The sequence below is a fragment of the Drosophila sechellia genome, chromosome X, assembly GCF_004382195.2.
Source record: "Drosophila sechellia strain sech25 chromosome X, ASM438219v1, whole genome shotgun sequence".
NCBI lineage: Eukaryota > Metazoa > Arthropoda > Insecta > Diptera > Drosophilidae > Drosophila > Drosophila sechellia.
The window spans coordinates 3,142,970-3,155,436 of NC_045954.1; the positions used below are offsets into that span (position 1 = coordinate 3,142,970).

The following is a 12,467-nucleotide window of genomic DNA, read 5'->3' on the forward strand; positions in this document are numbered from 1 at the left end:
ACATAACTAACTAATAATTTAATATTTAAGTTATATTGTTTATTTGCTAACTGCCCTAAGCTCTATGATTTCCGTTCACTATTTGTAGTGTTTACCAAACAAATTCTGAACTAATCCAATTCCATGGCACGCAAATTGCCGGATCAGTTGGCCGCAATTGAGTCCTCTCAATTGGTTAGTGCACTTAATTGTTTGTTGTGCATTTTCCACTTGATATAGGGTTTACCCTGCTATTCCATTTCGCATTTCCCTCGCTTTTCCTCCGAAAATGGTTGCCAAGAGCTGGCTACATGCTCAATTTGGCGAGAGATGACGTCGCCAGATGGTTAATCAAATGCACAACGCAATGAAATGAAAATCAGCGTATCCTGTCCGCACACAAACACACATACACGTACGAGACACGCCCTATCAGGTGAAATTATTCAACATGCACATGCAACATCCACCCACCGCCCACCGCCCATCGCCCGCATTTTCCATTTGCAGCCCATCCATCCATTTCACCTCGACATTAAAAAACATTATCACACAGTGGAAAAACCTATGAGTTTCTGTTTGTAATTCGTGATTTGTATTCTAAATATTTATATTCTAAAGTACTATTTTGTAATACTATTTATGACTAATGTTAATAGTATCTATAACATGTAACTAAGTTAGCATTAGGCACTCGAGAGCTTTTTCTCTGTGGAAAAGTGTTGGTTCACGGGTGGCTGTGCCCATTTTATTTTGCTTCGCAATTTTAATTTGGTTTTTTTGCCACCCTGCCAACCCTGTCTTCCATGGCCTTGTGACAGTTTTTCTTTCCTCTCACGAGCCACCCACTATCCACCCACTATCCCACCTCCCTTTCGCACCCACAGCTGCATTCGTTGCCCTGTCTCTTTCGCCTGCAGTTTTCTTTCAGGCTCTGCACTTTGCTTTGGTTTTTGGATTTTTGGGTTTTTTATTTTCGAATTCTTTTCGGGCTTCCATTTGCCCTCAAGGTCTTTCGACTGGCGGTATTTTGGTGCATGTGTTGTGGTAGTGAGAGGCCACTTACCACTTGCCCTCGGTGTGTTTGTGGCTTAGAAAAATCCTTCAAGACACGCTGGGATATGTGATTTCAACTAAAAAAGGGGGTACAAAAAGTAGGCTCATACTATCAGCATAAAATTCGCTCATTTTTATGGTATGAAAAATGCTATGAACTCTTTCAACATAGTTTATTGCTTCAGAAACACAACAGAAAAACCATTTTCCTTTATAAATCATCCTCTGTTGTTGAAAATGCTTCTGTTTTCCTTTGTTTTCCCGGACTGGCGCGCCATTTTTCCTGCCAAAGGGCTCTCACAGACACCCTTTGAGTGCATATATATGCGTTTGTGTGTGTGAGAGCTGCGAGTTTAACAAACTAATTAAGTTGGCGCTGGGCGTTGAGCTTAGCGCTCTTTTTTATTCGAAAGAGCCAACCTTTTGTCTTTGGCAAACATCTATGAGACACACACACACGCACACGCACAAGCATAGAGCTGTGAATAAACACGAACCCTAAACTCACACACACTCACACCCACACAATCAGTATGCGTCGTTCATTTATTTGCACATATAATTAGGCACATGAAGAGCTGCCGTCGGGCACACTTCCGTTTCACCCGACTCCTCCATCCTGCCACTTCCTGTTCGTCCTCCCCCCTCCCGCTTGCTCCAGCTTATCCACCCCATTCCCCACCGCATTCCCCCGGCACAACAACAATGCCAATCTTCCGCCAGCCAGCTACTTTCGCCTTCATCCGGCTTGAGTGCGACTGTGTGGCTGGAAGCACGTCACGGCTTAAACGAAGGAAAACCCACTCGGCCACCCAAAAAAAAAAGAAAGAGAGAGAATGAAAGAAATTGCCCAACAGCACCACCCACCCACTCGTACGTAATTGTGTTTGGGTGCGCCTGCAAGTATGCAATTATAAATAAAGAAAGTCTCTGGAAGTTGCTCAAAGGATAAAGACGTATGTGTTTTAGCCTGGAGATGGGCCACAGTCGCTAAATAGTGAGTAGCTTCAACCCGAATTCCCGAATCTATAAATATGTGAATTCCCAAGGATATTCGGGATTCGGGATGAATGCAAATCTCTTGAGAAATAGTGTAGCGAGTTTAAATTTTCCAAATTATGTTTCTCCAAGAGCTGAGTAGTTCGGACAATGGTGCTTCATTGTAATACTGCCGTCTCTTTCGTTGGCTACTCTAGACCTCTCTTTCACACGCCCTATAATTGTCTTGCTCGCCCTGCTTTTGTTTTCTATTTGGCCTTTCTTCGCGCCTTGCTCACATTTTTTGTTTGGTTTATCTGCGTTTTTTGTGCGCTGCCGCTTTATGAGCTCGAGTGTTGTTTTTTGTCTCCATGTGGCGCGAGTTCATTCCGAGTGTTACGACAGGTCCTTGGGACGTCAGGATAAGCAGGCGCCAAGTATTCGGCGACTTTGAAGGGAATGAATGCTGCATTCACGGTGCGAATGAATGCACGAGTGCATTACAAAGTAACTAAATAAATATTGGGCACAAAAACAGAGCGACAATCGGATGAGTGAATAGCGGCGAAGAGTGGAAGAAGTTAATAAATATAATATTAAATGAATGCAATTGGTACGCAAATCCAATGAGATTTTAAATACTTAAATACGTTGATAAAATGAACACAATGAATTTTCTATTATTTTCATTCGGCTTGTGTGGTTTTGAATTTTTATTAACAAAAAACAACTCGCTTGGCCATGCTGCACAGAAAAACAATAAAATTGTATTTTATATAGTAGTTCGTCTTTAGACCAAATAGAACACAAGAAAACTAGTCGAGAACCAAATCAACAAGCGAAATTTTCCTATTTCGCGTTCGCAACTGTTTTGACTGTAAAAAAAAACGAAACAAAAAGACTCTTCAATGTAGAGCAACAATAAAGATTGCTCATAGCACCATTAAAAATACAAAAACTGACAAAATGAATGGCGGGAAAGTGTATGCCCGAATCATCTGTAAACCGAAACTAAACTAAAAACAGTTTGTCGCCGGCGCTGCTGTTGCCATAACTTTTGCGGGAAGCGCCACAAAGTATGCCAGGGAATCTGGCGACATTGTTGCTCACCGCCGCCACCCCCTTTTTCCAGCATTTTCCCCGCATTTTCCCAGCACTTTCCAACCCCTCAAGAAAAGAAAAAACCAAACAGTGGCAGTAGCAACAAGCGGCAACAACTTTGTGCCAAGTTTACTTAATGACCCCGGTATAAATTTTACTTAAAACATCATTTTTCTTTCTCAGCCTGGCGAGGAAAATGAAAGGGAGGTGTTGGGAAAGCTCAAAAAGTGGGTTGGCGGGGCTCTTCAGCAGTATAAAACAAGAAAGTTGCGAATAAGTGTCGGAACTTTACGAATTGATATTTTTGCCGTTACCAATTCGGCTAGTTTTCACTTCACTTTTATTGAAGTCTGTTTCTTGATACACTCTTATGACTTTGATTATGTTACTCCTGTTTATTGGTTAAGCTCTTGCATCTAGATGTCAGATTAAATTTGCATTAATAAAAGTGGCGGCTTAGCCCAGGCTGACTATAAGTTTTAAGGCGCCACCTAGCGGCAAATTTAAGCACGCCCTTTTTTGGTCAAGATGAGCCGGCAGTTTTAAGGGAGTTTCTTTTATTTAATTTTTTTACTTTTTTAATATCTCCCCCAAAACTCGGAGTCTTGGCCCCTGAATTGACTAAACTTTCCTTTCACATTTTCTGGCAAACCGGACTGGACTGACTTGCTTTTTTTGTGCTTTTATTTGGAGGGGGACCGAACTTGTTACAAGAATTCTGCCAGCCAGAAAAACTTTATGCCGCAGACAACTGAGCTAGCTGAACAAAAAAAAGAGGAAGCGCAAGAGATGACTAACGAAATGAAACTTTAAATGTGCCTTGTTAGGAGCGCTTCCGTTTCCGGTGGCTTTGCCCGCAGATTTTAGATCCATTTCTTTTCCGACAAACGATATGTGTCATGGGTCTGTAGCAACTTATACCAACATCTACGATTAATTGACATTGCAAAAGCATGCTAATCTGATTTTCTCAACACTATCGTTTCAGTTTCGATGTAGAAAATGGCCAGGGCGCTAGATCACCGCTCGAGGGCGGCTCTCCCAGCGCCGGTTTGGTACTACAGAATTTGCCGCAGCGCCGCGAATCGTTTCTATATCGCTCCGATTCGGACTTTGAGATGTCGCCCAAGTCCATGTCCCGAAACTCAAGCATCGCTAGCGAAAGGTAAGTTCCTAACGAAGGCTTTGCACAGCACTTGATTTCCCATTCCCCCATCTATATATAATTCATTATTGGATAAGTTTTGAGTTGGATATTTAAGCTGATTTCTCCCCCGTTATTATTTTGTGAATGCCAACCAAAAAACATTCACCTGTCCAATTGGAGCTCAGATAACGATGATGCTGGCCATTTTCGACACCTTTTCCATGTTTGTGGCTCCCCCTTATCCGAAACGGCTTTGATTATCGTTTTTCGCTTATGGTTCCTCCTTTGCTTTGTTGGGCCATTTTTCTGATACTATGATTACTATGAGTCCGTTTAGTGTTGTTTTCTGTGGTGTTTATCTACACTGTTACCTATACAATTCGATACTATTATTCGTTTTGCGGGGGACCCTCTTCTATACAGACTTTCTTTCTCTGCTCTACTTGGTCTTTACCAACACCATATAATCGTTTATGCCTGTACTCTCCTTATTTTTTAAGCGTGTCTTTCTCTATCTATTTTAAAGATGGTTTCCTACTGTTCTGTAAATGTCTCGACTCTACCGGCACTACATAGAAAATATTTCATTTTATGATTACTCGCTTCTCCGTTTCCGCTCCGTATCTATAATTTCTACTACTCTCTTTAAAACAAATACAGTTTAAGCTTTCTTTCGGTTTTACATTCTTACATTTTAATTTACATTTATATTTTTCACTTCAAAAATTATGAAATAAGTTTTATATTAAACAAGGCTTTAATGCGTGCACATGAACTTGCCGAGAGATATTTGAATTCGGAAGGGCATATGAAGGGATGTGAGGTGCGAAGCTGACAGGGGTTGAGTTGGGCCCTCTACAAAGAGCCAGCAAAATTCCAAACGCACACAGGCGAAAAGTGCAACAACTTTGCTGGCATTCTAGGCTCCAAAGCTTGCTGTCCATTTTCTCCCCGCAAATTTTTCCCGCTGCTTCCCCTCCTCGACACTCTGTGGGATTTCTGTGACTTGGCTGTTCTCCCGACCTCTTCGTTAAACCGTACAACCTTAAATTTAATCTCTATGTATTTGCATTTTTCGCACTGCATCTGCTGGCTGATGCTGGGCATATTTTGTGCACAGCTTTTATAGCGCCTAAGGCTTGAACTTCAATTAGTTAGTCACAGTAGTTTCCCTCTCCCGAAAAAAACAGTCATTACACATGCATGGCCAAAATCGCGTTATGCAACACTGGGGCCGGAAATCCACTTTTTTTTACTTCCGTTTGTGTTGCTGTATGTGTTTCATAGTGAGTGTCAGTCTTTTTTTGGCTAGCATTCTGGCTGCTGTATTTTTGAGTGCACCCCCTGCATTCCCACTATTTTTTTGCCGTTTTGGCACCGGAAATGGGGCCACGCTAACAGAGACAAAAGAGAAATTCCCTCTCACACACACACACACACACACACACTCGAACCGAAAACTTACACGTACATATGTAATATGCACAAAAACAATATCCCCTAATTACACATGCCGCTGCAATAACAACAACAACAAGAAAAGTGGGAGGCTGTTAATAATCACCACGAACAGATGGGAAAAGCGGTGGAAAATCGCGAGCAAAGGCTGCAAAATATTTACATTTTTACAGCGCCAAAAGTGAGCTTTGCCTTTGCCTTTGCCACTTTTCAGTTTTCAGTTTTTCCACCTTCTTTCCTTTAAATGTATGGCGCAAATTATGGCTGTAAAATTACAAAAGCAAAAATATTTGGACCGATAGAGAAAACTTAAAAGCAGGGCGGAAAACATCTTGAGTCGCTAGAAAATTTGCGATCAAAAGGAAAACTCAATCAATCAATCAATATGGCTAACAAGCTGAATTTTAACAACAAAAACGCTGTTAATAAAATAGGTTATATTTAGTACAGAAATTTAAAGTTTATTAAAACGGGAAATCACAAGAAATTCTTGTATTATCTGTTGTGTAATTCGTTCAAGTAGAACCAACTCAATTTTAGTTGATATAGGCGATAGGCGTTTTGTTTTCCCCAGTTGTTCGACCTCCTTCTTGGCCATCCCTATTGTTGTTGCTGTGGTTGCTTTTCCTCAGGTGTTGTTGTAGTTTTCCCTTTACGGTCAAATGTTTTTGGCAGGCGACAGCAACGCAATTTGCATTTGTTTTCGGTGTGGCATGGAAGCCGAAAACTTTTGTCTGCCTTCAAAGTTTTTCGGCCTGCTAAACTGTCCCTCCCCTCCGCCACCGCGTCCACTGGGGAAAGAGTCGTGGGAAAACCAGAGAAGGAGACGGAGGCGTGTGGGTGGGAAGAGCAGAGAGAGAGGGGGCAATCTTCACCTTTCAACGCACGCTGCGTTTGCTTTCAATCAAGTTGGAATATTTCTAGGGGCTGGCACTTTCAAACAATGTTTCTGATGAGCTGTCAATTACACACACACGTATTTATGGATGGAATGGGAATCCTGGGCTGAGCGAGCACCATGCCCAAGTACTGAAACCATTGGCTGACGACCGACCAAGTTTCATACAGATTTCAACACTAATAACAAATAATTAGCCGACTGTCCGAGATTCTGTCTTGCATACCACCATAAAACAACGAACCCACCCACATTCAGCCCATCCATCCATTTGGCGATTTGGTTATTTTCCGTGTAAATGTCAAGGTCGTCGTCATTCGAGCAAAACAGCTCACAATTAGTCATAATATTTTGTTGTCGGCATATCGGGATGTTCCATCTCACATTTTCGGACAGCCACCCCGAAAAACGAGAAAATAATCATGGCAACAATAATAATAGATGCAGTTAAGTGGAATTGTTTTCAACAAATGGCAGAAAACAATTCTTGTAGTGGGGTAGGATTTCCAAGACTTGTGCACTGCGAAAAATATAGTAGCAATAAGATTCAATAGAGCATTTCCTCTACGCGGATCAATCCCCTTGAAGTCCTAAATTCTGGCCTTAATTTATCCCCAAAACTGAGTCAGGTGAATTCGAAAGTTTTCGTCCAGCCAACCATGCAAATTCGTTTTGAAATTCATCCTGTTGGCTGCAACTTGCGTTGCCATTAACTTTATAAGCTGATGGAAAAACTACTGAGAGGAGAGCCAAATAGAAAACAAATTGGAATAAGAGTTTGAAGGAAGTGCAGGAGTAAGGAAGTGAAATCCTTTTCGTTGGATTTCGGCTTCTGCGGTGTTTGTGGATTAGTTTCGGGTTAACTGCGGTGAACGCTGAGGTGCTGGCAAACCAACCAAGTTAAGCGATTTTATATTTCCTTCAAAGAAACAAACAATATTATAAATTTAATGGCAACCAAGGTTCAAATGAACGAATGCCGTACAAAATAAATCCTACGACGAGCTCTCTCTATTGCCAAACAAAACAAAGTTAGATAACGTAATGTCGCCAAAGGTCCGATTAGTTGACCTCCTATTATGTAAAGGGCCTTTGCACTGTGCCCGCCCCTTTATTTGCGCCCAATGACATTTGCACACAAAGTTCTAAATGCAGGAGACAAATGGGCGGCAAAGTCGGTTGCCAAAAGGGGCGGGGCGGGGCTGGTGGTTGGTGGCTGTTGGCTGGGGGGTCCTTTTGGCCATGTGCTTAAATGTCAACACTTCAACTTCGACTTTTGTGCAGCCCAGCTCCTTCCCTGCTCCCCACATTTTGTTTGTCTGTCTGTTTGTTGTGACGTGGTGGAATGACGTCATTACGCTGGATTTGCACTGATCTATGCGGAGGGGTCATTGTCTGCGTCAGCGAAAGTCGTCGGGCATTGCCGCCCCACTTGCCACCCGCTTTCAACCCCCCACTTTTCACCGCTCGCCCACTTAGCATTTGGCTGCACGTGACGCATCAATTGGTCTCTCCGGGAAAATACACGTAGAGAAAAGGGACTCACTCTGAAATGTATTATTAATTTATGTATAGGTTATTCAGGAGAGAATTTTCATTCATTCGCATTCATAGTTATATTAGATATTCCCAGCTTAACCATATATAAAAAAATCTAGAGTGGTTCTTCATATGTTCAATATAAACAACTCAGTTTTCTTTTCGATTAAACAGTGTTAAACAGTGTAATATTAAGTGTTTTTAGTGTGCGAACTGTTCGTTTTAGTTTCGTGTTTGAAACATAAACAATTGGGGCTAAAACTGGATGCATTTCGAATTATTACACGGGTGTGACAGACGGACTTCTTGTTTACTGACTTCAGGTAACAACTTAGTTTCCATTTGTAATCTCGCAAAGAGCTGTAGAGTAAAGTACGTGTTATATTTAATTAAAAGTCTAAGGACTATTCGTATTTTTATTTGTATATCAAATTATGGTTTGATTTTACATGTTTAGTTTGCCATCCTATTCCCTTCTACTTTCATTGTTTGCTACATTTGCCACCTAGTTTCCGCCTATTTTCCCCATATTCTAACCTATATTCCCTCTATTTCCTTCACTTAGTACTTAGTACAATTCTTATGATTGTTGTCTGTATACTCGTTGTTTATTAAGATTGTAACCCTTTTTCCAGGTTTAAAGAACAGGAAGCCTCTATACTCGTTGACCGATCGTACGTATGCCGAGAGAATTGATCTGCCTATATCGCTCTCTCTTTCTCTGTCTCTCTCTATCTAGCTATCTATCTATCTCTATCGTTATGTCTTGCCTGCCTTTGCATTTGATGTTTGTATGTTTGTTGTCCTTTTCATTCTGCCATTGTCGTCCTGCATTTTGTGATTTGCATGCGTTTTTTGTTTCGCTACTTGAATACCCGATAATTACATATAATTACATATTGCGAAATTCTGTTTGCGGACTTATTAAGGGTAATTTGTAGCTATTTTATCATGGAATTCCATTGCTTTCCACGATTTTTCCACATTTTATTTGTTTACTTTGCTTGCTTGCAATCATTGATAGATTAAATCATAGTGTTTATCGAGTACGTTCAATTTATATTGTAAGCAACAATGGTAATGTATGAAATCAATTTTTTTAAATGTCGTAAGCTAAGGAATATAAAAATTTTTCAATTTAGAATTACTTCGGAAATATTTTTGAATATGTTCCAGTACTTTGTAATATTCCTTGGTTCAATGAACTTTGAACTTTACCCCTCGTAGAATCGAATCTTTTCGACTCACAACGCTCACACGTTGGCCATGTCCGTTGAGTCATTCCCATTTTTCTTGGACGGTCACGAGTTGCAGAGGAATTTCGCACATCGAATGACGCTGACATCTGGCATATTATTGAGTGCAGGCCAAGCTAATTTAAATATGAAAAACATTTCCTATTTCCTGTCCCCAAGTGCCAAGGCCCAAAAAAAAAAAAAAGAAGAGAGAAATGTATATAGAGAAAATAAATAAAACGGAATAATTGCTGACAGAAGTCAATCAGGGGGAACTCTCTCTCGAAAGTCACCCGCTGTGGTCGCAGTCTAGTTGCCACATGCAGTGCCGTACCACCGGGCGTATACGTTCCTCACATTACTCATACGCAGCGTGACACCGAACGCTGGCACACGAAACAAGGCCAAAAGCAACGCGAAGACCCCATAAAATATGGCCCAAGATGAGGCAGCAGAAGAGGAATGCCTTTGCCTCATCTTCAACTAAATAAAATACATTTTTGCCGTGCATTAAATTTGCTCTGCCACCAGTGCCTCAATTGGCTCAAAAAAAAGAAGGAAAATAAACTGTGAGTGCCTGAATATGATTCGTGAGTGCTCGTGATTGCGGGCGCATAATTTTAGCTTTAATATACATATGCGAGACACTATATACACACGTATATATATATATATATATATGTATATACGGGAAAAATGCATCGCACATTGCAGATTTGTCATTCACACCCAGCGGCGAAAAAATAGAAATTCCTTTTTATAGCCGTGTGTGTGTGTGTGTGGCATGGAAATGGCAGGCTGGCCGGGGAAAGCGGAAAATGGTAAATGGAAAATGGAAAATGGCTGTGCTGAGCCAAAAGTGAAATGCAAATTAAGTGCTTTAATATCGGCAGCTCGAAGTGCATTCTTCCATGATATGGCCAAAACGAATAAGGGCCAAATATAAAATATATTCTATATTCCCGATCGACAGGCAGTTTTAGACTCCACTGAGGCATTTAAACCTTTATATATATATATTTGTTCGAATTGATTTTTACCTCGTTAAAAAGATATGTGTTCTCTTTAGAATTCTTTATAAGCACAAATTTATAATTTTGTAAAGTTCGATTCGAATTTAAGTCACTAAATTCTTGGAGTGTATTACCAGAGTCGCACTCAACACATTTAGAGCAGCAAAGCTCATTCCGCATTATATGAATTAATGGACAGTTGAAACGGTTATAGTTTTAGTTGACTGGTTTTCAAGGCGGCAGCTAAATGTGAAATGTGGTCAGCAACTGTTTGATTGCATAAATCTCTGTAAATCTCTGCCACCAGTCAGATTAAGACAAATGCCCGAAGATATTCCCCCGAGAATGTTTATTCGAATTGCTTAGTGCACTTGAGAAAAAAAAGGTTCGATTTCGAATCAAGTTTTGATAAAATGGTGCATATATGGATTTAAATGTGACTTAAACTACCATTTATTGTTTGAAATTGACTTGATTTATCTTGAATGTTTAACTCATTTTTCTACGTGTACAGATTAGACGTCGTTTGAGCTTTGTAATGACTGCAATCATTCGCTCAGTAAATGCAATAAATGCAAAGCCATTCAAAACGCCATTTCGGCGCACGGTGCGCATGAGTAATGTGGTCCTCATTACCCAGTTATCAGCTTAAGTGCTGCGTAGGCAAAATTCAAAAATCGCTCATAGAATTTGTATTATTAGAATTCCTGTAACATTATTCTCTGTTTAGCTTTTTTTTTCATTTTCATGCGCTCGTTTTCTTATTTCTTTAATACAATTTCTCCCCTATCATGCGAAAGATATTAAATTCATTGCCGTATTTAAAAATGAATGTGGACGCTGTTTTGATTTTTTTTTATTTCGTTGCTGCCGCTAATGAGCGTTAATCAAATGCCAACAGCTGCAGAAGCAAAAACAACAAGAATATTAATACTATTAATATTAACCAGCGAAAATAGAGAGGGGGAATTTATTAAGCATTAGCGTAGGTAAGTGCGATGGGAAAAGCGTCGACAGAAGGGGTGGGGGAGGGGAAAAGGGGGGGCATGGCAAATGAAAATTAAATTATTTGAGCGTAGCTATCTTTTCTCCTGCCGAGTGCTCATCATGAGCATAGTTGCGTTGCCTATGACGACGCCAATGGCAATAATGATGAAGTGCCAGAGAAGGACGTATTCCCAAAAACAGGGTGCCTCGAGATAATTAAAGAAAGAAAAAAGAACTCACATTCTCTTGGCATTTTTGCACTTAAATGCGAAACGCACTTTGACCTTACAAACTGGCTGCAAAGTATGGCATTTGCATATTGCACTAATTCGCACCCTGTATCCCCATAATTGAGCAACTGCTGCTCGGTTCGCCTGATGAAGATGAAAAGCAAGCTGAAACCTTAAGCGAGATGAAAATAAGAAAAAACACTCTCACGAGCGACAAGTAGAAATATTTTTTTTTCCTTTTTTTTTATAAGTTGAATATAATTTGTGCGCTCCGCTCTCGCGAGACTCGTCTGCGATAATTTTTCTTTTACGTGTGTTTGGCCACTGTGTTTTCTGATTTCTGTATTTTTCTGCCACGGGACGCGCTTCATTCTCGTTTTGCGGTTGCTCGTGGAAATTTCGAAAAAATCTGAAACTAGCCGCGGAAATCTCGAACCGATTGCTTCAAACGCAGAAGAACTGAAAAATAAACAGGCGACTTAAAGACTTTCATCAAGCGGAGCACAGAATTTCGAACTAGTGGGCCCATGGGGGCCAAAAGTGCTTGTTAATTTCATTTCGTCTATTATAAACAACATTGCGTTTATTTTCTTTTATTTTTTGTTGCCGTTCCAATTGTGCAAAATCCAGCAAAATGCTGAACAAAAACTCAGCATCGTCGCAGTCTCTGCCGCGAGTGCACAGTTTCTTCAATATGATACCCTCGATAATGCAGGACGACTTGGCTTTGACCATTCTGAACGATCGGGACAACATGTTCTCCATCAAGTCACAGCGCAGGTATATATCAAGGGATATGCTGGCCCGATCAGGGCCATTTATGGCCAGCTCTCGAAATAGTTTTGC

At 40.6% G+C, this 12,467-nt stretch overlaps 1 protein-coding gene across 12 annotated transcripts in view; it reads left to right on the plus strand.

Annotated features, from left to right (window-relative positions):
- Nucleotides 1–12,467, plus strand: part of LOC6616227 (cAMP-specific 3',5'-cyclic phosphodiesterase) — a 92,952-nt gene that overhangs the window by 69,569 nt on the left and 10,916 nt on the right. For 7 of the 12 annotated variants that reach the window (XM_002040556.2, XM_032726715.1, XM_032726717.1 and 4 more), the window contains 2 exons: nucleotides 4,103–4,279; nucleotides 8,792–8,830. In XM_002040556.2, the coding sequence (XP_002040592.2) occupies nucleotides 4,103–4,279; nucleotides 8,792–8,830 (216 nt within the window). Of the gene's footprint in view, nucleotides 1–4,102; nucleotides 4,280–8,791; nucleotides 8,831–11,946; nucleotides 12,402–12,467 lie in introns of those variants that run through there. The other 5 variants (XM_032726716.1, XM_032726720.1, XM_032726722.1 and 2 more) reach the window with 3 other exon arrangements.